General features: G+C 45.4%; 1 protein-coding gene across 1 annotated transcript in view; it reads right to left on the bottom strand.

Annotated features, from left to right (window-relative positions):
* Positions 1-2,523: 2,523 nt before the first annotated feature.
* LOC144163093 (neprilysin-1-like) overlaps positions 2,524-24,947 on the bottom strand; it is a 59,128-nt gene continuing 36,704 nt past the window's right edge. The window contains exons 10-20 of the mRNA XM_077693895.1: positions 20,153-20,378; positions 18,422-18,520; positions 16,298-16,410; positions 15,635-15,693; positions 15,209-15,260; positions 13,971-14,038; positions 12,942-13,072; positions 5,729-5,794; positions 4,079-4,183; positions 3,736-3,812; positions 2,524-3,022 (exon numbers count right to left, since the gene is read on the bottom strand). Coding sequence (XP_077550021.1) covers positions 2,917-3,022; positions 3,736-3,812; positions 4,079-4,183; positions 5,729-5,794; positions 12,942-13,072; positions 13,971-14,038; positions 15,209-15,260; positions 15,635-15,693; positions 16,298-16,410; positions 18,422-18,520; positions 20,153-20,378 — 1,102 coding nt within the window. The 3' untranslated portion in view covers positions 2,524-2,916. The remainder of the gene's footprint in view (positions 3,023-3,735; positions 3,813-4,078; positions 4,184-5,728; positions 5,795-12,941; positions 13,073-13,970; positions 14,039-15,208; positions 15,261-15,634; positions 15,694-16,297; positions 16,411-18,421; positions 18,521-20,152; positions 20,379-24,947) is intronic.

Genomic DNA, 24,947 nt, shown 5'->3' with positions numbered 1-24,947 from the left:
GGCGATGAGGCGCGCCGTAGTGGAGGGCTCCGGATTAATTTTGACCACCTGGGGATCTTTAACGTGCGCCGAAATTTCGTACACACGGGCGTTTTTGCTTTTAGCCTCCATCAGAAAAGCGTCCGCCGCGGCCGGGAATCGAACGCAGAGCGAAGAGCCTCACATCCAGGCATGCTCCCGACAACGAACATTTGGTGGTTAGTGCTGTTTCTAATGTACGGAGATGTCTCGGTGAACTGTAGTGTGTTTTCTGGCGTCAGTTGTTTGGCTTGTTCTTAGCTCCGGCGGACCGAATAACGTTCCAAAAAGCGTTTCTGCCATGACCGGAGACTAATTGCCTATCAAGTATACGTAGGCTATGAGTTTATTATCCAGCATCCAGCACTGGTGGCACGGCACTCACACAGGCCTACTTTGTGCCGCGAAAAGAAAGCGTCAAGAAATTACGGCGGACAATTCAGACCTCGAGGTGAGGTAAATTAATGCGGGACAGTATGGTGGCACTGTTGTGTATTATAGATGGTATTCGTTGAAAACTTTAGCGGTCAATTTCTACGCTGGGCAACACTGGAAACGGCCACAAACATGGCCGATGCGCCACGGACATGGACAAGTACCGCCATCCCGCGGAGGTCGACGTAACGAGTGACGGCGCACTGGTTGCATGGAGGAGAAGAGGGGTGCGTGATCTGGGGGCCTTGCGCACAACGTCGCCAAGCAACAGACGCTTGGCCACAGATATGGCGGCGCACTCGCATAGTTGCCTGCATGCATTCCACGCCATTGAATACCGGCCATATGGAAACGATTGTAGCCGACAAATTCAGAAGGATGCTTGATGTAGCACCTTGCGTCTGTTGCGCTGCCAAAGTACGCGAGCAGATGGCCTGATTGCGTTGTGAATGATAATAGTTTGCTATGAAAGTAAGGATTGTGGGTGATTCGTAAGCCTGGTGCGGTGGAAAATACCCTCGACATGCTTTCAAGGCAATAGGACCGCAAATCTAATCCTGTCATGGCCAGCCACGCCGACGTCAGTGGAGTCTCGTCTGGCACCTTGCACGAGACCGTCCACGCCATGCTTCATAAAGAATTACGAAACCTTTTCCCAACAACACTGCAACCTCAAGCCGGATTCGTTACCGACGTTGTCAAGAAGAACCGCTTCTCGAACTTTGTGACTACTTCTGTGTCGTATGAGGCAGACCGAAAGCCACAAGCCATTTAAGAGATGGCACCAGGTGTGTCAGCGGTGAGTGCTGTGAAACGTATCGATTACCCTAGCGTTCGGTACATCGATCTCCCTGTTGACGAGACAGTCGCGCCACCCTTTGCTGGCACACTATACATCATCCGCACCAACCAACTCCATTCCTTCTCTTAGTCATAATAGAACAGTTCTTTCTGAACAATGAGGGATGCAACCAGTGAATGTACTTAGTCCGCCACTTCTGCTAAGTGTGCGTACATACATCTCTCAAGTTCCTTTCCCCGAGATATCGCAAAATCAATATACTTTAAAGGAGCCATGAAGAGAAAATACAACTTCGTTTAATTTGAAAGAACTAGGATTCAGTATCTCACTCAGCTCCATTACAGTCACAAAAGATGTTTTTTTAACAAAAAAAAAGCAAGAAGTATTTAAAAACTTTCAAATTTTGCGCCACAGCGACGTGTATGAGCAAGAATGACGTCATACGGGCCAACAATAAAATATAAGTTTCAGTGCGTTAACTGCAGGTTACCATTCAAGTGATGCGGTCAAATGGAACTAGAGGCCCCACTACAGACGCCCAGTCATGTCTCGTCACGACAGGTCAGTTAGGCGGCCGCCAATCGCACAAACAAGGGTCCGTGACGTCATAGAAAAGTTGCGGGAAATTGGCTAGGGGGTCGCGACTGCTTTCACACGTTTTCTTTAATATCTCCGTTATTTGTTCGAAGATTGCGATGATATTCGTATCATTGTTATCGGGACTAAGTTGTCTTTTTAATAAACCCAACTTGTATTTCGTCTTTATGGCTCCTTTAAGCAGCAGCGCTCTAATTTCGCAGAGTATTGTAATAGCCAGGGATTTTTCGCCTGGCAGTGAAGTCGTTTTTTTAGTCTGATCTTGCACTATTTACTAGTGTGTTCTCCCTAGATAGCTTAAACAAGAAGCTGCTTAACGATAAACTCTTCCCAGAAATGTCCCACATCACGCTTCATTTGCGAGTGCAACGCTGGCACAGTGCTCCTCATCTGTGTCCCACGACAGTCCTTCCCTCCTTTCACAAACTACGTCTCAACTCCGCATTCGTAGCTTGCGCAAATTAAGCTGAATAGCCAACAATTTTTTAGCAGTGATAACATTTTCGTTTCATTTAAGTACCGCCACCCAGTCGGTTCGAACCTCGGATGTGTTCAGCGAAACCACAGGAAGTTGTTCTCAACAAATTCATCAGCTCGGACATCGCCGATTCTAGAAGTTTTTATCTGCGATAGAACCGTGCGTCCTTGAAATGCATGAAAGTTCACAAAAATACAGTAAAAAGTTTTTAGCAAGTGTGACTTGCTGAATTTTTGTCCTTTATTATTGCAGAACATCACATTCACGGTATACAATGTTATCGATGTTTCCTGAGACCGTGTGAATAAGGTTGATTTCATTAAAACACTGGACGATAACTGGTTTTGGAGGTAGGGTGCCTACTTGTTCTTACTTACTGTGCCTATATGTTTTTAAAATGTTGATTTGTTTCATGAGGTCAAAAACACTTTTTTTTTCAATCCTTTACTTCGGAAAAACTTCTGCTCCGAGTGTAAGTGCCGTGATTTATCATGTTTACTTTATCCGTAAAGAGACCAGTCACGGCATACCGTGAAAGCACTCGTAAAGGGTACCGTCAGCCGTCTCTGTATTTTTTTCAGCGAAGTCACCATAAAGCGCATGTTTTGTTGCGATCCGGATTCATTCGCGAATGGGCTTGGCACTTAAACACTTTTGAAAACTCAGCCATGTTCTTCATTGGTATATTGATCCTGAAAATGAAAAAAAAACACAGATAAAGTTTAACAGTGGCCCGAACAACGAAGAGAAGTATTACATCTTTGGGCTGTGTCGTTTCATAAGAGCGTCAAATATTCAATTCAAGAGATAACATGTGGGGGTGCTTTTTCGGAAATGCAATAATTGCGGAGTGGTGCCAAAATTTTATAGATGAGTACGACGAGCACACGCAATACTCCTGTAAAATTTTTATACTTCACATTTTGGTGCACGCATTTTATTTTTTGTCCCGTAAAGACGACACCCCGGAAAAAAGGCCAGCAACGTAGCTACCCAAACATAGTGGTACTGGCTGAAATCAGATTTCTTGAGCTCGAATGTTGGTCAGAGCGTCAGATGGGTAAACGAAGAGGCCGGGAATGTTAGGTTAGATCATTAACACCTGTTATTTCGGGACACTTTTGGTCTCGTGACTGACTACGTACACCAGAAGTCGGCTCAAATTTGTACGAAGCCTGAGCTTCATTTCTCCTCTTCCTGAAAGGTAGGACCTAAAGAAAGCGGTTGCGTCGGGCGAACGTTTTCAATTTATTAAGTATATTGTCCCAAAGAGGTACCTTCACGTGATGATTCGTTTTGCCATAATAACAAAATCAGTATGGCTACTATTACTTTTTATACAAAAACACCACTTATATTTCCGATTTTCTCCTTTATCTTGAAAATTAACGCAACGCAAACTTACCTGTACTTGCTGGGACTGTGAGGGTCGTACTGTATTATAAATTTCTTCTCTTCTGGACGTACCAAACTACACCATACCTGCACGAAAAGATGGCCATGCGGTGAGTGTCACTCGCCCTAGCTTCATAAAAGACGTTTAACATTACGTGAGGTCATGCTAATCACGCGAGAAAAGACTGCGAGCAAGAAAAATGTTTTGTGCTGTGCGAAAATAATTAATAATTTCTGATTCAACAACGTTTAATCAGACACTCGTGTCACGTGATTTAGAACGACACGTTACATTAGCTTGGTGCTGTGCACTCAGTTTGTGATGGTTTGGGTGCATAAGAGAGCATACCCACCATAGCGTTGGCTATAAAAAACAGCTTTTCCCCGGACAGCTTCTCCAGTCCTTTCAAACGGGTGTCCTTCCCGTCGCATTCTTCTTTTAAAATGTTTTTATACGCCTGTCGAACAAAGAACAAGTGAGGAAAGGTTAAAACGCAATGGTATCTTTTGTTTCCTGACAATTGATTCATGCCGTTATATTTTAATTGTGAAACGTTCCATATAAACGGAACTACGGGAATGGGTAGTATTTTCTTAGCATGACACAAAGCCGCCACACAACTAGGACGATTCTTGAGAAGCACATGAAAATAAAATAGTCAATAGCTGTCAAAAACATTTAAAACAGGGTTTATGCCTTTAAGAGACCACTAGAACCGCGAAAACATTGTCCGTAAGAATTCCGTATATACGGAGTATACGGAAATCATGCGGAGAATGATTTTGCTTATTATAAAAGATAAAAACATGGAAACCGTGCCGAGCGTTCATAGTGTGCGAACTGTGATTTCACTTTTGGGGAACTAATATCCACTGTAGTCACGGTAGGGGGCGTCACACTCCGTATGAACTCTGCATTCCCATAATTCCGAATATACGGAACGTTTCAGTAGGGTTGCATCCTTGGTTCATCTTTTTAGTGTGGCACCCCGTCATACCTGGTGCTTCAGACATTGTAATACATGCAGTTTTTGTTGCGTGAGCAGTAGATGGCGCACGTCGGCAAAAATTTGCACCGCCGATTTGCTGGTAAAGAGCGACAGAAGAACAGAGCACGACAGAGGGCGTGCGGAGAGGGGTGACGTCAGCCGAGCGGCGACACTGGCCGTGGTGGCGCTGTGTTCGAATCGCTGCCGACCTCATCGCTAGGGGCACGGCCAGTCGGAGCAGTGGAGGACGCGCCCGTCGCACAAAGTCTCGGGACCTTCTGTCACAGCTTGAACGTGTTGTAAAACAGAGTTGGCAGCGAGTAGGTGGCAAAGATGATGTCATGGAAATGCCGAGAATACTGAGCTACGAAAGGAGGTACAGATAGCCAATGGCGCCGAAAGCGAATGAGAATGAGAAACAGAATCACTACGGCGGCAGAATGCAAAGCACGCTTGCTCCGCTGCACGGGGGCGGCTCGATAGATACGTGTGAGAAACGGTGGTTTGTGGACTTTCGACGTCAGAAAAGTTGGATGCAGAAACCAAGCGCGTGCATCGCAACCTTCTCTCTCCCTCTTTGAGATATAAAGTTGCGATGACAATGAACATGCAAGGATCCATCAATGCATGTTTAATTGTTTTTTTTTATTTTACTTGTGGTTACGTGTATATTAGCACAAATACGAAAAAAGTGCTCTGGGCGTCCACGATTTAGAATAGTATTGAGCCTACGGAAAAAGTGTGTTCCGTCTGAAAGTCCAGTTTCTTTTTTTTTTAAAGGCACTATTTTTAAATGTAAGCTCGCGATCAGCATCATTGGATCTTGGTTGCGCGACCGGGCGCACGCATGTCACCAGCTGCCGAGTACCCAAAATGAGCTTTTTGTGCCGATCTGTCTTCAAATATGAGAGAACCGAGATGATATTTTGTTTAACAGGCGGTGAATGAAGTCGTATCAGTAAATAGCCTGAAGATTTTATATGCGTAATGCGTACTTTGGAGGGAAGATCTTACCTTGAAAGCTGTTCGGAGGCCACCATTGTCAGCTATGTTTTCACCCAGGGTATTTTTCCCGTTGAGCTGTATGGAAATTCAAACATATCAATTACCGTCTGAAACACATAATAAGCAAAAGTGATAACTTAAAGCAATAAAGTTTATCACAGTGAATGTATTGCTTTAATGTGGCCCCTTTTTTGGTGCTACTCAATACGTTCACCAACAATGCACGGACACCTCGGGTTCCACAGTGAGTTTAACATAATCAGGATTGTGCTGGCCATTGAGGGACTCAATGAATGCAGACAAAAAGCAAGTTTGATTTATTCGAAAGACTGCGTTGTTAGAGTAGCACTGACACTTTTAACGTGAACCTCAAATAGGGTACATAATTAGGGAAAAGGGAATGGCAATGCGACCCACTAACTCATTTCCCGCACTGGAACCTACAAAGTATTATGGGAAGCTGTGCGATTGGCTGAGGCAGGAAAAGGCAAAGACAAGTTAGGCAGGGCTTCTACGCTTGCAGAACTAGCTATTAAGTGCGCTTAAATTTAATGCATAGTAAACAATGGAAGCTACGAAGGTGCAGCCGGTAAAAGGCTTGTCTATAACACAGCGTTTGTACTCTCAGCCCTATCCTGCCCCGCCGGAGCGGGATTTGAATAAAACTACTGCGGAATTCTGAAGTCTTAGCCCTTCGCTTTTGCCTCCGACACGTTTGGAACGAGTATGTTTCGGCAGTTTTCGGATGTAGCTGGTTGAAGTTGAAATCGCTGTTACAGACAAGCGTTTTACCGGCTGTACACGTAAACATAGAAGCACCAGTGCGTACTGCTGTTGGTACTGCGTGCATTATACTTGCTTTAGCTACACAGTAGTACGGTGTTTTGGAGTGGTCTCACACGACACTTGCCGATCGGCATAAGCAATGTTGTCTTACATGGCCCTGTTTGTCGAGCATACCCAAGTGTTTCACGAAACGATAACTACCAACCACAACAAAAACCAGCCAGGTGCAAATACGATCATAAAAAATGCAAAGGCGGACAGCGGTCCTGAGCAGAATCGTGGCGCCACCTGGGAGGAATGATGGTAGACGAGGTGTTTCGCCGCTCACTGTGGTCTAAACAGCGTACCAATGTTCGCTTGAGCACCTGCTCTCGGTACGTCATCGCAGACATCACAAAACACACGATTTAGCGGTGGAATCAAAATTTTGGCTTAAATCGTTTAATTTCTCCTCAAAATAAAGCATCATTTGCTGCCGGATAAGCGCTGAGGGATTACAAAAAATTACACCATCTTCCCACGTGGGAACCCTGAGGGGATGGAAAGCCGTGGAGTAGTAGCGTGTTAATTGGTTGTTAGAGTAAAGACACGTGTAGTAGCGTATTAAATGTCTTCTTTATTTATCGAGTAGTGGGGAACGTTTTGCGGCTTCTCGTTCTCGAAGCGAGGAATCCGCTGTTCGACGCTGGCGTTTCGAAGCCTTGGCACGTTGCCGAACGCCATCTGAATCAGCTACTCGCCACTGGTGTTTCAAAGCGGCTTCTCGTTCTCGAAGCGAGGAATCCGCTGCTCAACGCTCCCGTTTACGTTCGACGTCGCGAGCTCTCCTCTGTGCAGCCTTGTCTTTGGAGGTGCTCGCGGTTCTGACAGTGTGCTGACTGGCGCTAGTTGAAGGTGGGCCAGCCAGTTCGCTGACGGAATCGTTGGCGTCCATTTCCAGTCATCGTACGGTGCAGCACCGAAGAAGCAACTGAGCGGAGCGCGGACCGGGTTTATTTGCAGAGCAGAGGGAGTGGAGAGGAGGAGCAGCGCGCATGCGCGTGATTGGACAGCTGGTGGGGAGAGGGGAGAGGAGGAGCAGCGCGCGTAGCGCACAGGTGGTGTGGAGTGGAGGAGCAGCGCACGCTAGCGCACAGGTGGTGTGGAGAGGAGGAGGGGAGAGAGAGTGGCTTTATCACAGCTGTTGTGGAGGGGAGGAGAGGTGCGGACGCCGGACCCCGGTCGACGGAGGGTCGACTAAGAGATGCTTTACATCTAAAACACCAAATATTTCGAATAAACCAAACTTGTATTTTGTCTACATGGCCCCTTCAAGAAAGGCTACTCTAGAATGGACCCCGTTCATGTTATCGGTGTGGTATTAGGATACTATTTTTGGAATACTTGACCACTCAAAAAGGGCCCGTAGTCTAAAAAAACGCCAACATTATTCTGATTCGTAAGAAGGGAATCCCCATGACCTAAAAAATTATAGAACCATCGGCCTGCTCTCAGTTGTTTACAAGCTCTTTACCAAAGTTTTGGTTAGCCATATAGGCGACAGCCTGGATTCCCAACCACCCACAGAGCAGGCTAAGTTTAGGATAGGGCAATCAACCATGGATCACACTCATGTCGTCAATCAAGTGATACAAAAATCCACGGAATACACTCAACTTGTTTACATGACATTTATAGATTATGGAAAAGCGTTTGATTTCGTGCTCATAGCAGCCGTGCTAGAGGCACTAAAAGAACATGAAATAGAGCAAACCTACATAAGACTTCCGGAAGACATATATAAGACATGCACGGGCAGAATAAACCTCCACAAGCAAAGCGATAAATTTCTGATCCGAAAAGGAGTAAGACAGGAAGATACCTTCTCGCCAGTATTATTCACAGCATGGCTGGAGGGGGTAGTTAGAAAGCTTGACTGGGGAAACATACGATTAAGGATAAACGGGGAATACTTGATTCATTTGAGGATGGCGAACGACAGTCTTGCTGAGTGAGACTGCAGAACACCTGCAAACAATGCTTGAGGAACTACATTCAGACAGCACGGTCGTTAGGCTAAACATAAACATCAATAAATTTAAAGTAATCAGGGATAAGCATGCCAGAAATGTTCTCTTCAGCTCAGGAAACGAAACGCTAGAGGAAATAAGAGAATATAACCACCTCGGACAGATAGTTAACGCTGACCCGAACAACGAGAGAGAAATCCTGCACCGAGTAGGTGTGGGTAACGCTCCCAAATGATGAAAAGTAAACTACCTCTGTCATTGAAAAAAAATCTGAAATTAGTGCATACTGCCGGTGATGACATACGGAGATGAAACTTGGCGCCTTACTAAACAACTAGAAAGCAAACTTACGCCGGTTCAATGGGCCATGGAACGAATAATGTTATGAATAACACTCAGGGACAGAAAACGAGCTACCTGGATCAGAGAACAATATCATAGTTCAAATAAAGAAAAGAATGGTCTTGGGCTGGCCGTGTAGTAAAACAAACCTACAACCGGTGGACAGTTAGGGTAACGGAGTGGATACCAAGAGATGGGTCAAGAAGAAGAGGAAGGACATTAACCTGATGCAGGGAAGAAATAAAGAAATTCAGGGGTAAACTGTGCACTCGAGCAGCGCAGGACAGCAGCGGTTGGAGGTCAATGGGGGAGGCGTTCGTCCTGCAGTGGACCTGAGTGGTATGGTGATGATGATGATGATGAGGAGGAGGAGGAGGAGGAGGAGGAGGAGCACGAGGAGGAGGAGGGAAATGCGCGGAGTATAAGCCATTTACATGACAGCTAGAACTGGAAAAGGCGTTGCAGTCAGTAGACACCGCCGTAGTGGTGGGAGCATTGATAGATAGTGAAACAAAGGAGGCTGGCATGAGGATCTTGGATGACATTTACAAGGGACGGAAGGGCACGATAATATTCAGTAAGAAGAGCGAAAAGTCCCTTATTAGGAAAAACGCCATACGGAGACACCATTTCGATAAAATCGTTCTGGGCTGCCTGAAGGGGTGTTTAGGATTAATAATTTCTGCTTCGACAACGTTCAATTAAACGCTCCAGTCATGTGATTTAGAGTCACACGCTATGCTATTGAGATGAATTGGGCATACGAGTAAACGAAGAATATTTGAGCCACTTGAGATTTGGGGTTAACATTGCCTCATTCAATTGGTGAGTTCTTCTTATTGTAAGAGGAAGATCTTGTACATAATAGGCTCAGTCGTACGGTGAAGATAAACATAAATGAATCGCAACATAATTCGAAAGAGACACAAAAAGCGTCACCTTTCACCTAGGTGACGAAACGCCCGAAGAGAAGGGTGACTATAATTGTCTTGAACACGCTGTCTTTGCTTATCCCAGTCACGAGAAGAAAAAAAAATTCACCATCTTCCTGAAAGGGAACCCTGAGTAGTATGCGAAGCAGCCATGGGGTCGACTCAAGTTCCCATTTGTTTTCAGTTCCATCGCGGCGTGGTGGGATGAGAATGAGGGGAGCGGAGCGCGGGGCGCGTCATTTATACCGCGGAGCTACAGTGGCGCCCCCAGCGGAGTATGCAGCGGCTACCATCGCGTCTCTAGCCCTAAGCTGCTTCGCATTATCGCGCGGAGCCGCAGGTGTTGCCATTCGTTGCGCAATCCCGGAGAGGAGAGGAGCGTCGGAGAGGAGACGAGGAATGCCTCGCATACTACTCAGTGTTCCCCTACGGGAAGATGACGACGGTGGTTGAACGCGAAGCTATCTCGTGATGGATTCTTTGGTTGGCCAATCCCTAGGGGCATCCTGCCAATCATCGTCAGCGGTGCCTGGCCAGGCATGCGCAGTGGGGGTGCGGACGCCGCACAACGCCGCCCACAGAACGGCGGAGGGAACATGCTCGGCCATAAGCTGCTTCGCATCTAAAAAAAACTAGATTGGTCTAGGAACTATTCCCGAGCACGCTTAAATAGTGAACAATACAGCAGGCTCACTCTCTCATTGAAAAGAATCGTATACAACCAGTACATACCGCTGTTGATAACAAACGAGGCACAAACTTGGCTGTTTACTAAATACCTTGAAAGAAAACGTAGGTGAGGTCAATGAGCCATGGAAGGAAGGGTAGCAGGAGTGACGGTTAGCAGTACGAACCGAGCGTCTTGGATTAGGGAGGAAACTAGGGTGGACGACATCACGAGTTCATAGTTGTGATGATAAAGAAGCGGGCTTGGGCCGGGTATGTAAAACGGGTAACCGACTACAGGTGGAGCAATCGGATAATCAATAATTGCTACCCAGAGAAAACCAGACGTAACGCTTGACTAGTGCCACTAAATGAGGTTCAGTAACTTTAGGCTAAATCATCAGCTCGATGAAAGGATGAAATCAGAAATGTCGGGGGCAAACAATGCTTTGCGACATCGAAAGATAGGGCTGGTTGCACGCCGAGGCTGGTTGCACGCTGGTTGCACGTCGACGCGGCGGAGTGCCAACAAGAAGGTTTCGTCGCGGTGGCCGTCAAGGCCACGGGTACCACGACAGCGGCAGCCAGCGTGCGGTGCACGGGCGCCACGGACGCCGAGAAGGTCGCCATCGCTCTGGCGATCTCCAAGGCCGAGTGTCGCACCGTGCTCAGCGACTCAAGAACCGCCGTTCGCAGCTTCGCCAAGGGTCGATTGTGCGCCCAAGCGGCCGCCATCATCAGACAGACCAAGCTTCAAGACAGGGAAGTCCGTATCAAGTGGTTCCCGGCGCACATGGGTGAGTGCGCAACTACGTCCAACCACAACGAGACGGCTCCCTCGGAGGCGCGTGCACTTACCTTCCGCTCCCCCGAGACCGACCGTCCGTGGGGGTTCGAGAGCAAAGACCGCCTAGCAAGCTACAACCGCCTAGCAAACTACACTGAAATCACTAAGGCTTACCGCCTAGCTCGATGGGTAATGCCACCCCCCCCACCAAGGACTGAGCCGGGAGGAGGCCGTGTTACGGCAGCTCCAAACCGGATCCATCCTCGCGCCAGCAACGCTGCACGTGTTACACCCAGGGCTTTATTTGAGCGGTCTGTGCAAAGTGTGTAAAGTGGGTCTGGCAGACCAGTGGCACATCTTCTGGGACTGTGTCCGGTTTCCAGACGAAGCCAAGTCAAGGACTTATCCGCCGAAACTCCAAGAAGCAGTGCGCAGTAACGACAAGGACGTTCAACTTTGGGCCGTCCAGCAGGCCCGGGGTGCGCTCGAAAAACACAGACCAGGCGACCCGGCAACGGCGTGCGTTGGCGCTGTGCAGAGTAACAGCAAACCTTAGGTCGACGCCAGGCCTGCGTCGCGGCGAGTAGAAAGCGTCGTTTTGCAGGCAACAATAAAGTTATACCTAACCTAACCCTAGGGCTGGTTGCAAGTCTATGGCAGAGACCCGCCGCGGTGGCTCAGGGCACCTTGCTAGTCAAGCCTTGGCTACAAGAAAAAGGGTTGTTTCTCCCCTGGGGCATCGACTGTATTATCTGCCATACATCAGAGACTATTTACACATATTTCTCGGCTGAAATGATGCATTTTTCCACTGGGACATCCTCCAGCGAACTTTAAAGAAATATCTACCGATAACTCCTTACGGCATACGGTTTCTGCCGACAGAAAATGACGAAGTCGTGCCCCACGACATGTTTATTGTCCTCAGCCTGCATAATCTGTGGAAAACGCGTATGCCAGTTCGTCACGCCGTTTACAACTGTTTACAACTCCCAGAAAGAGCCACCCTCGTGGATGAATGTATTGAACGAACGGGTAGCCCTCAAGCAGTTTTAACCCACATGCACTTGCCAGAGCTTGGCCAGTTCTTTTAAGCTTGTGTTGTGCAAAAGTTGTGTGGCGTGTTCTGTACCAAGCCGGTAATAAAGAAAAAAAGCCGCGGTGGCTGAGTGGCTCAGGCGGTGCGCTGCTGAGCACGAGGTCGCGGGTTCGATTCCCGGCCGCGGCGGCCGCTTTTCTGATGGAGGCGAAAAGCAAAAACGCCCGTGTGTACGAGATTTCGACGCACGTTATGGATCCTCAGGTGGTCAACATTAATCCGGAGCCCTCCGCTACAGCGCGCCTCATCGCCTGCGTTGCGTCGGCGCGTTAAACTCTACAATGAATCAATCAAATCTATGGGGGAGACATTCCTCCTGCAGCGGATATACATGAGCTGGTGGTTATAACGAAGTGTCGAAGCGCAGCACAAGTCGAGAGAGAGAAACACAAAATACGACACACAGAGCGCTCTGTGTGTCGTTTTCAGCGTTTTTGTCCCTGGTCTCATGCTGTGCTTCGACACTTCGTCATGTACCAACTCGCCCAAGCCAATACTCCGCTGGTGGTAATCACAGCTAATAAGCATAGTAACGACAACTTTTCTTTGTCTCTAGCATTTTAATGTTGCTTTCCAAGAAGAAATGAACTGGGAACTGTACCTTCATCCCGGCTTCCTGGTCGTGAATGTTTCCGTATTGTTTCACAAAGCACTGAGACTTGCTTTTGAATTTTTGTCGAGTAGCCTTGCTCCACCACTCCCGTAGCCGACCCTCTGCATCATACTGGCTTCCTTCAAGGAGAACAAAAAGAAAATCCGCTCAAGCATACAGCCCTCAGAACCTCCTGTTTTATTATGTTTATCTTGTTATAGACGGCAGTTTTTCTCCGATGAAATGGGGACTGGAATTTTGGTCTGTCTATTCGTTTGTTCATTCCTAATTCATCTAAAATATTCAAGGAAATTTTGGAACACTCACTCGGGTAATTCGAGCAACTGTCTTGCCTGGCGATTGAGTTACGCACGAGTGATCGCTTAAGGCGTTCAAGTGTAGTGGCAGGTATTGGCAGTGACGCTGAAGGCGAAACGCAGGGAGTCGCTCAAATGACTTATTGACGCCATAAGAAAACCTTGCCTGCCTCCAATAAACTCCCGAAACACATCTAAGTGAGATATCAGTTTTTTACTCACATTAATTGTGTAAAGAAAGTCTCAAGGCATGATCGTATTCAAGGAAAAAAAATTCAGGAAGCTCACACTAACCCGCAAAACTTGAAAGTAGCGGGGCTGTACGCAACCTCTATGACCATCACGATGGTTGAAGTCTGCGATTACACAGCCGATTAGCTTCTTTTTCGCCGCCACAACGACCTTTACTCCATCATTGTTGCTATAAGTGTGAACTTCGTTGATTTCTTTACTATTTTTTACTGCGTACACGAAAAATAATGATTCGCAAAAGAGCTTCGTTGTTAAAAAAGACGGTCACAGTTGCGTGGCTGCGTCCTTTTAGGAATAAAAGATTGCTACGCATTTTCAGCGTGTCTGCTGAACACATCTTTTCATCAAAAAGATGTCCTAATGATTGTATGCAGTTATTATTAACACCTACAGGGAATGTTTTACCGTCAATAGTATTTGCAGAATGAATAAGCGAGCCCAGTGTATAAGCAATGGGCGAATTTCCTACCTTGGTCGTCAAAGCCATGCGTAAGCTCGTGTCCAATCACGCTTCCAATAGCTCCAATGTTCAAGGACCTGCATTAAGGAACACCGCAAAATAGGTCTTCTTCATTATCTTTTGCCCGGATCTCTACAAGTATACTAAGTTGCAAGGGGGAAGCCTTTTTTAGAGTCTGTAGGGAAGCACCGACTCTTATCATCTGGTGACACCTGCGTAGGTGAAATAGGCAGCCCAAATGATTAGGAGTTTCTTCCAACTAGAAGAAGATCCCGAATTGTTTCTGAGAAGCCTGCCGAGTGTGTGTTTCACCGTTAAATAAAAAAAAGCTGGTTGGAAAGATGGAATAATCCAATATAAAGTCGTCTTTCGCTAGCTAGAAAATCGCAGTTCTCACGGTATTTTACAGGCGCAGTCAACATGTGTATACTCACATGTTTTTTGAATTCGTGCAGTATATATCAAAAATACCCACAGCTTACTTTCGTGCAAGCACGTTTCGGCCCATGGTGTGCGGTTATACTTATGCATAGGTTTCGCATACGATGGATCTGAGACTATTGTGTCTGTAACCCAAACTCTGAAGACAAACTAATCATATCTTGTAGGTCCCTTGAGGCTCCGTTCAGCGAGAGTCCACTGTATGACCTAACTCCCGTTTGCACCTTACTGTTTTAGCAGTGAAAATGTTCCCGGGCGATGTCTCCCAACGGTTAGGGTTTCGACAGGCAACCCTAACTGGCCGATTGATAAAAGTTGAGAATTAGCATTATACGCAACTGCAATGGGCGCTGTTTTTTTGAAGAAGTGTTGCTCTATAATTGGGGGAAATAGCATATAACCACAGCGCAACAAATACAATAATCTGGCCCAGGTTGCTATCTTTCAGTGTTTGTAACCAACAGCTGCGTTTCGAGTAGAGTTGTGATTGTGGCAGCTTTTCTCATGTGTAGATTGAAGTAAGAATAACGGCTTAACCTTAGCGTTTAAATATTCGTGGTATAACTCAGTGTCACATTAACTGCCTTCTTTGAGTAAATTAGCATGAATAAAATATTTTCCAGGAGAGAAGGTGTTGACTGTTTAGTCGGCCGAAACATTATAGCGACAGGTGTCTTTTGCACGACTTGGGGAAGGGGGGGGGACTTTTCTATTCAAAATAATTTAATACCACAGGTTTGTGCGTGTGCATCGAAAATGTGTGAACACTACGCTAAACATGCACTACATTCAACTATTAAGCTTACCGGGGAAGGCCGTACTGGTAGAAAACACCCTGAAGAATTCCCGCAGGGTACACTGAAAAAAAAAAAACGTTTCAACTGTTCATTTTTGGAAGAAAAGACAACAAATACTCTGCAAAAAAACATAAATACCTTAAAAACGCCGCACATTCTTCTTTTAATATATTAGGGCGAGTAGTTACTAGTGCGCAACCGCCATTACGTATATCGTATAAATTCCGCTCTCAACCGCACAAAAAAACCCGGAAAAGGATAAAACGAACTGATTAGACGCTAAAATTATCTTACTTCACAAGTTCAATTTCTACTGGCTGTTCGTACTCGGCTCGTTGAAAATTTGCCTTTGTGGTGCCAGTATAAAACGAAGCAAGCTGCCCCTACAAGTACAGTGGATCAAAAAAAGGTGGTAAAAGACGCGCAGTTCCTCACCCATTTCGTTTCCACTTGGGTTGTAGAAGGCATTCACAACGGCTGGGCCAACAATCCAACTAAATGTACCAAAAAAGTAACGCCGATAAATGCGACGATTAATTTTGCAGCAAACTTGCCTCACTTTTGAAAATGCATGCGTAAATTGTACGTATTTTGTTTGGGATCTCAGTTCAAGCTGTCCACGCGGGTACTAAGAGAAAAACCTTTGTAAGTTGCAAATGGAGTCAAACATCAATATATAGAACTTGGGTATCATCCCTTCTATCATTATTTTGTTTTTGCAGTCCTCTGTGGTAATGCCCAAATTTGGGTGCTGTACGTGTTCGAATAAATAAATAAATAAATAAATAAATAAATACCGAACAGTGTAAACATTCTCTTGGAAAAAACGCATATCCAATAAGAATGTCTCACCTCTAATCGTAGATTCTATTGAAATATTTTACGATACGATTCAAGTCAAAATATCAGGCTGTACAAGGGGATAACAATCTTTTTGAACTCAGGGAACCAGTTTCACTGCTCAATATGTAAACCGAACTGATGTAGAGTACCTATTATTGGCATCATCGGCGTCTCTTGATTTTATTTCATTTTAGTGGTTAACTCCGTGTTTGTAGTACTTTGACCATGCCTCTGAATAAAGCCTTATCGACTTACGTTTTTTCCGCGTCGTAGGTCAGTCGAAGTTTTTCTAGCATCGTTTTCCAGTTATTAACCCTTATGCTTCGCCACATCGACAGGAAAGGAGTACTGAGGTTCAGTCTGGGGATCTGTAAAAAATTAGTTTGTAAAAATTAATAAAAATTAATAATTTCTTTAACAGTAATGAAGCCATCGGGGTTCAAGCAATTCAGAAGCAACGCACCAAGAAGGCCTGTAAGACTGATTGTGCCGAGCTACTTGCCGAACACTAACGTGAAGGGTTCATGCTCTGTCCGTACCCCAGTCATAATACAGCCCTATGAGGATTTAAAGAGGGGCTCTTGCACTGATGCTTACGATGTATATATATATATATATATACATATCAAGGTTGCAGTCGTCATTGCCAGTGCTATTCGGCTTTTTTTCGAAATATTTAATAGGGCCGAATGACGTGTGCTTGTCACGTTTCTTTGATTCATTGATAAATAAGCGAAAATATAAGTCGAGAAAAAATCCGCCGTTTTTCCGGGAGCGGGACTCGAACCCACATCTCCGCATAACCGGTGCGGTGCGTTCACCATTACGCTATCCCCACAGCGGCTTCCCTCTAGACTTTAAAGCGGGGGTTTATATTTACAAGAGCTCTGAGGCCGGTCAACTAGCGCCGCCCCTCGACTACCGCCCCTCGACTGCCGCCCCTCGACTACCCCACTCTGGGTGCGTGTTTTTCTTTCTTTCTTTCTCACGTAATAATAATAATAATAAAAATAATGTAACGTCACTAACGGTAAAAAATAGTCCAACCATTCCCCTATGCCTTCTTCGGCGTTGTAGACTGCCGGCATTTCTTTCTGTATTTCCTAACGAGCCCCTCATTTCCAAACCCTATATATATATATATATATATATATATATATATATATATATATATATATATATATATATATATATATATATATATATATATATATATATATATATATATATATATATATATATATATATATATATATATATATATATATATATATAGAGAGAGAGAGAGAGAGAGAGAGAGAGAGAGAGAAGGATAGAGATGAAACATTTATTGAGCCGCAAATGTACGGGTGCATCCTCAGTTCAGGAAGCCCTGTGTTAACTTCACCGACGCAGTCCGGGTTACAAGGAGTGCTCAGTCCTCCAGGCTAAACAACAGCATCTCCCACTGCTCAGGGGAAAGGGCATTTGGAATGGGCGGGAGGTCAGTGTTTTTTTTTTTTTTTGCAGTCTTCAATGATATGGCGGAGCTTACCTAATTCATTGCAGAATTAGCATTCGGCTGTGTACTGTGTCGGTAACACTAAATGCATTCTTATGCGGTGTGCGAAAGTGCCTGCCTGAATTTGTCTCATAGTAATTGCTTCACTTTTGCTCAGTGATGTGCGAGGGCTTGGTAGTGTCTGTGTAGTCGCCCTGTAAAACTGAAGATTTCCTGATAGGTTAGGAAAGTGTGGGGGCTGCCGGAAACTCAGTATTTCGGTGGGTCAGATCTCGAGCTTGTTGATGGGCGAAATTATAGGCGTTTCAGCGGCTAATTCTCATAATTGTTTGGGGGGGGGGGGGGTAGTTTCGATAAAACAATAGTCAGCCCTTTTGCGTAACCATACTTTTTCCGCAGGCGGGAATTCTCTAACGTTTACTACTGCTCTGTGAATAATATAAATGTGACAAGCAAATGAAACTGCGTAATTACAGCCATTTTAGCGACAATTTTCATACAGTTTGTTCGGGGAAGTTTTAGTAAAACAAAAGTTAACAGCCGTTTTCTGCATCGAAACTCCCTCCGCAGGCGCCCTTTTATGGACAGCAGGCGGGACTTTCGTAACATTCACGATATCACGGTGAACTAATTATGACAAATAAAACTCGGCGTAACTTGGTCATGCTTGCGGAAAATTTTGGTATCACTCTTTTTTCAAGGCACCTACATTATATGGACACCTACAGAGCATTTTTCCATAGCTCACGACGAGCGCGTGCGACTTCGTCGACGCGACTGTTGCTGACGCACGGTATATGGGGAAACCGAGCCATCTACAGCTTCGTTGTAAAAAAATAGCAGTGCACGTAGGCTTCCTACTGCGTCTTCTTGCGTACCTTTATTTTCGCCTCACATCTTGTGTCAGTGTCCATCCAAGTGCTTTTTCGGAGAGTCTCGTTGAAGGCGTCTTTGACCGCATTAACGATATCTTCGACCTGCAAAACAGTTTATTGTTTTCCGACTAATGCACTGCTCACTTGTTGGCTGTGATAGCGGGAATGAGGCCTCGTTATCTTTCGAATGAGGCCTCGTTACAAAAAGTCTGGGAATCAAAATAATATAAATGATTTATTTTTACAAACACCGTACAGTCATCGCACATCATACAGAGAAGCATCGGCTAAAGGCAACCGTGCTTGACGAGGGCTTCGTCATTCTACATTTCGCAGCAGGTACACATATATAAACAGTAGAACCAGGAATGGCACACTCTACATAACGACATCGAATAACTTGTAAAGTGAAACAATTCCTTGCGGATACATAGTCAGTTATTGCGGTAATCAAATTGCGCAAATATTGGCGTTTGACGTGGCGCAAGATGTGGTCTTCTGCGAGTTCACGAACGAACAAACAAAAAATTAGTGATGGTACTATACTCCCTAATACGAAATTTCTGCGCAGTGCCAACTGCAGCCTTCTAGGTCACGGAACACAGCTGCTGCGTCTCGGGAAGTGATCGCGTGATCAGCGAACGCAGGGCGGCGCGCTCTACTCTGCCGTTATCTCGCAGCACGTCGCCTCCACCGAGCACGTTGCGTGTAAATTGTGTTTGAACCTCCCGCGCAAATGTCACGTGGTTCGGATGAGCCGCGCAGTAAGGAGGACACTGAAGCCCTCAGGTGTTCTGGGCTTCTGCTCGGCCACGCCCCCTTCGCCTTCACCCTTCGCCTTCGTCTTCACGCTCAGCCGTTTCGTTTCAGCCCTCGCTCGCTGGGTTACAACGCCGTCGCCGCCGCAACCGCCGCGACTAAACGGTTGTAGCGGGTGCCAAAGTGCTTCGCACTAAACTGACAGAAATGCCGACATTTCAATTTTTTTCTGCTTGCTCCTTTTTTTAAGCAACCTGGTCTTGAATCCTGTTTCTTGAGGACGCTATTGAGGGTTTGTTGAGGGCTTGAGAGAGGGTTTGTTGAGGACTGTCAGTCAAAAGAGAATAGCGCGCGTTTTTGTAGAACTCGAATTATATTTGCTACATTTAAAAAAGGAACACCCCATGGTTCGTGCCAGCTCTCTGTTTAAATTCTTTGCTTGTGTTGTTCAGTTTAACTCCTCCTGAAGGCGTACGCTCACGAATTTTGGCTTTTTTTTCTGTATATAGAAGATCCTTCGAATTTCACGTTTATGACAATTACCTTGCCAGGGGGTCGAAAGGTCATGCGTGTACTTTTTGAAGCGTTAACTGCAACTTATCCGTTCTTAGATAAAAGATTTATTAAGTAGCTACTTACGCTTTATTCAAGAGGGGTTTCATATCTAGTAAAAATATTTGTGTCGTTTGTGCGTGTCTGACGAGTTGGGTATGCCTTATGTCGGTCATACAAACAAGTAACAACAACGGGACGAGTATTCACCCTACGGTGCGCCTTGTTTTAACTCTACTTTTGCTGAATTTTTATGTTAATTCTAACCAGTCGATATTGTTTATACCGGCAGTGATTAAGAAGCTTTAGGACGACGCCAGGGTATGTCTTTTTTTTTTTTTTTGCAGTGGAGAGCGACTGTTAGATAAATTTAAATTTTCTATAGAGCAGGAAATCAGTTTTCTCAACTGTAAATAGTCTTACCTCCATTTTTGCTTCCTCGCGGAAGTTCTTTGAAACGTACAGGTAGCCAACAACTTCCTGCATTGCTCCACTCACTAGACCGACGCACTTTTTCCATCTAGGTCTGTCCTTCTTGACCCCCGATACTACCTTCTCCGGCTCGAAAGAAGCGTTTCGGAAATTCTCTGATGCTTGAGCTGCCCAAAAGAGCATTGTTCTCATGCCGAAGTAGTTGAATACTGTCGTGCTGAAAAAAAAAACAATGTTACGACGTTTTATTGCCACTTTGGGCATGTTTGTGTTTTCCTCAGTAATTGGAGTGATTGTACGAAAATTGCGAGTTATAACAGGCAAGTAAACAAAACATCTCATCACCAGCACATGATTCTGTTCATAGTTATTGGCACCCAGGAAATGCAAAATTCTTTGTGAACAAAAAATGCACAAATAAATCACACCCATTGTTTACTTGAGAGAGGAACAAGAATACATGCGTAATTCGGCATGAGGTATATTTTACATTGTGGCAATAGCTCGTGTGTTTTCGCAAAAGGCGATTCTGGGAAATTTATCCTCGCGGAAAACGAGTTTTTTAATGCTTGCTTTGTAGCAATGCAACGCACCAGCCTTTCCTTTGATCACCAATTCTAGTACCGCATACACGCGGTGCATAAATCTGATACTCCGGTAGTTGCATTTACTCTATTTTTAAAGACGATAGTCTTTCTTGGGCTACTTAAACCCAGAAATTTTGGTCTGCCTGTATGTCTGTCTGTCTGTCCGTCTGTCTGTCTGTGACTCGATTCAGCCACCCGGCCAAACTAAAACAATGCCTGCGAATAGTCTTATATAGTCACAGCTAAATCTACCCGTCTAAGTCCGGTGTAATGTTCATACCTGTCAACATTGTTGAAGAAGAACAAGACATTACGCAAATATAAGAGAACAAATTAATAGAGAAGTGATATTTGCAGTGTTCCTTTATAAAAAATCGCACATGCTTGAGTTTCACGAAATTAAATACTTCATCAACTCCAGATCAAAAAATCACTTTGCCGTCGCCTGCTGTCGCCCGCGCCACTATAGCTTCTTGCGGCATTTTAAGGAATCAACTGGCAACAGTTACGAAAGGTTCCACTAGATAGGTTCCACGTTCCGCTTGCAACGCACGTGGAGTAGGGAAACGCGGTTCTATAAACGTTGAAGTACGGCGCCTCGATTCACGCGCGTCTTCGCCGTACGGCAGCGTTGGCATCGAGACACCCGGTTTGGAGCAGTGCAACGCGGGAAATTTAAAATGATTTAAGCAAACCTTTGGCTTTAAGCAAACCTTTGGCGTCTTTACCTTGGGACTAGCGCGACGCAAGAGTAAAAACATGAGAGGTGAGCGGGAAAGCGAAGGGAGGCATTTACTTGGCAAAACTCAATAAAGACTATCGTCTTTTGTCGACATTTGCAACGAAAGAAGCAGATACGCGGCCAATTTTTTGCGTATACGTTTGTATGTGCTAAAATCTAAAACACTGCAATGAAGAAATACCTACACCCCATCTATTGCTATAAAACGCTATAAACCGAGCTTCCTAAAAGTCGCATTCACTGTTGGTGCATTGCTGGGAAGAAATTCTTCACGGGGCAATATAAAATTTTGTCACAGTACGACTGTTCAAGGGCCAATTTTTTTATCCTAATCAACCGGAATGTCATATTGTTACGTGGCGGCACGACAAAGGACACGAGGAAAGGTTAAATGCGAGTGGTGTATTTACAAGATGTAGGATTAGAGATCTCGAGTCCGGCTACGTGTCTTGCGCATCTTTGTCTTCATCGGGAGCAATAGCAAAGCGCTATGAGTTACTGCCCACTTCGTCGTAACCTCGGGACAGTATCCCACATTTGCTGCTAAGTATGTATGCGTTTATGGCGCAAGGGCATCGAGGCCAAATATCACAGGTCAAAGTGGGTGGTCGTTCAATCTTTACTAAGGCAACTGGTCAGAGCTATCGGGCGGTAACTATATGGCATTAAGGAACCTTCTCCCTCTGTCAGTATGACAATTGTAATCGCTTCCCTCCAACCCCTAGGAATGCATCCCTTCTGCCAAATTGTGTTATAATAGGTAAAGGAGTTTTCGAGGTTGTCTTGGTGCAACTTTCGGATCATAAGTTATATTACCCGCCCCAAGCGCACATGCTTTACATGTACCCAAAGCAAATAATAGTTTTGGTAAAGGGAATATGGAGTTGTAAGACTCGTCGGATTGTTTAAGGTCCCGAGTCGGTTTTCTCTCTAAGGCTTTTTTATGTTGTTGGAAGGTGTCCCTGTAGCGGGCAGAGCTTGACACGTATGCAATGTGTTGGGCAACTAAGTTCTTTTAATCCTCAATGGTGTGGCCGGTGTTGCTGACTAATCGTAGGTCGTATGTTTTTTGTCCATTAGGTTCCTAATCCACCTTTCGCGTATCTGTGCATGAATTATTGAATTTACAAAACATTGCCAGCCTTTTCTTTTTGCCTGTCGAAGAACCCACCTTCCCTCTTATTTAGCACACTTAGAAATAATGAAGTTTTGTGCAGTTTGGTATCTTCGATGGACACTCCAGGCCTTGTTCTGAATCTGTCGGGCGCGTCTTTATTTCTCATTCCACCAGGGCCTTCTGATGTTACATATGTTACCGGAGCACAGCGGAATGGAGTTTTTAGCAGCATCGATTATATGTGCTGTAATTCAATACCTAAGTGGCATATAGAAGCGTACGTCAGTTGTGACTTCTCCTGAAATTGCTTCCACTCCGCACCGCTTTCTCTAGACCTTTGCATTGAAATGGAAGGGTTCCGGCCTTTGTGTATGCATTTTAAGAATACTGGGAAATTGTCACTTCCATAATGATTGGTGTGAACCGCCCATTTAAACAGTGTAAAAGAATACCAGAATTAATTGCCAAGTGTATGTATGAATATGTGCTGTGAGTAATGCTATAATATGTTGGCTGTTTTTGGTTAAATAAAGAAGCCCCAGACGAAACTTGAAAATTTAAAATTAAACGACCACGAACATCAGTTCTTTCGGAGCCCCAGAGCTTGTTGTGAGCGTCTAGGTCACCAACCAAAATGAGCGGTTCAGGAAGCTCAACTATTAGGAATTCGAATTGCAAACTAGATAAGCAGTGGCCTGGTGGAATGTACAGAAAACATACTGTGATCAGCCTGTTAAATATGATTATACAGCAACTACTTCCGGTCTAGTGAGTAGCTAAAGGGTCTGGCACGGAATGGATTTTTGTGTAACAATGGCTACTCCACCCGAAGAGTGGGCTCAACTATCTCTGTCTTTCCTCAAAACCGTGCATTGCTGTATAAAATTGCTATGTTTGGAATTTAAGTGTGTCTACTGGAGGCAAACAATGCTTGATTGGTTTTTGTGGAGGATTTAAAATACATCCTCAACATTTTTTCATGAGGCCCCTACAAATCTATTGAACTATGTTTTCTACTGTCATTACAGAGATTTCTAGCCTGGTGCGTATGAGTTGCGTGGGTCATATTATGCAACTGTATCCCATTTGAGATCAATAATTCGGTTAAGGCTCTTTTTTCCACGGGTAGCAGGGCCGCCTCGTCGTTTTGTGTTATTGTAAAGTCCATGTCCTCGTCTGACCACCTGGGGACAGAGAATTGGGGTCCCTGGGGCGCCCACCACGAGCAGCGTTTTCTGCCCCAACCACGTGCCTAACTGGCGTAGGGCGTGGCGCGGCAATTGTGGGGCAGTGGATGCAGGGCCCCCCGGGTTCATGCCCTCCACACCCTCAGAAGCACTGGGGGCCGAGCGAGCACGACCAGGCAGAGCTGCACCACTACCAACGTTACTGGATGTCGCCAGAACATCTGCGGGCTCCGCATGTTGTGCGGCGAAAATTGGGGCTGCCGGAGGCAGCCCGGAGGGGGGCGGATGCAGGACGCCGTCCGCTTTGCAGCACTGCGTCGGCTCTGAAACGAGACGCCGCTCCACCCCCGGGGAGCGCGCTGATATATCATCCAGGCGGAAACATTGCATATCTTTTCTGCGCTTCTTGAAACGAGATATTTTGCGAAACTTTCATGTTGATTATTTCTTTTTCATCTTTGAATTTTTGAATGACCAAGAATAGGCTGGATGGGGTCCATCACAGTTGCAGAACCTGACATGTGGGCTCTGAAAGTTTTCTATCGGATGATGATGGGCTGAACACTTCGCGAAAGTCGGTTTTCCTCGACAAGACTTGGAACCATGCCCAAACCGTTGACATTTATAGCAACGGCACGGGTTTGACATGTAGGGCTTCGTGCGGCAGTGTATGAAACCTGCTTTTGCCGATTCGGGAAGTGTGCTGCTGTCAAATGTCAGAATGAGATGCTTATTTTTGGTTTCTTTGTTGTCACGCCTGAAGGTTACACGCTTTACCACAGTTACTCCCTCCTCACGCAGAATTTCAAGGAGATCAGATCCAGTTTCATTGAGCAGTTCGGTCTCTGTTATGACACCCATACAGCTGTTCAGAGTTCGGTGAGGTGTAATGGTGATTTGAAGGTCTCCTAGTCTTGTTAGTTTAAGAGGGTTCGCAGACTGTTCTTTGTTTTTAACCTCAATCAGTATGTCCACAGATAACTTCTTCGCGTAGTAGTTCTTACCTGCAGCACTTTCAATTAGTTTTGATATTAAGGATGCGGACTTACTAGTGCTATGCGTGTCTTTATCATTTGATTGCATAACCAAGAAACGGGGAAAGCTGTCCGAGTTTGAGAAAACAATGTTAGATAGCGGTTTGAATGTAGCTTCG

Source organism: Haemaphysalis longicornis, unplaced genomic scaffold (genome assembly GCF_048455015.1).
Source record: "Haemaphysalis longicornis isolate Haplotype H1 unplaced genomic scaffold, Haemaphysalis longicornis Haplotype H1 scaffold_12, whole genome shotgun sequence".
Classification (NCBI taxonomy): Eukaryota; Metazoa; Arthropoda; class Arachnida; order Ixodida; family Ixodidae; genus Haemaphysalis; species Haemaphysalis longicornis.
Note: the sequence above shows the minus strand (reverse complement) of the source record. Positions and strands in the feature narration are given on the sequence as shown.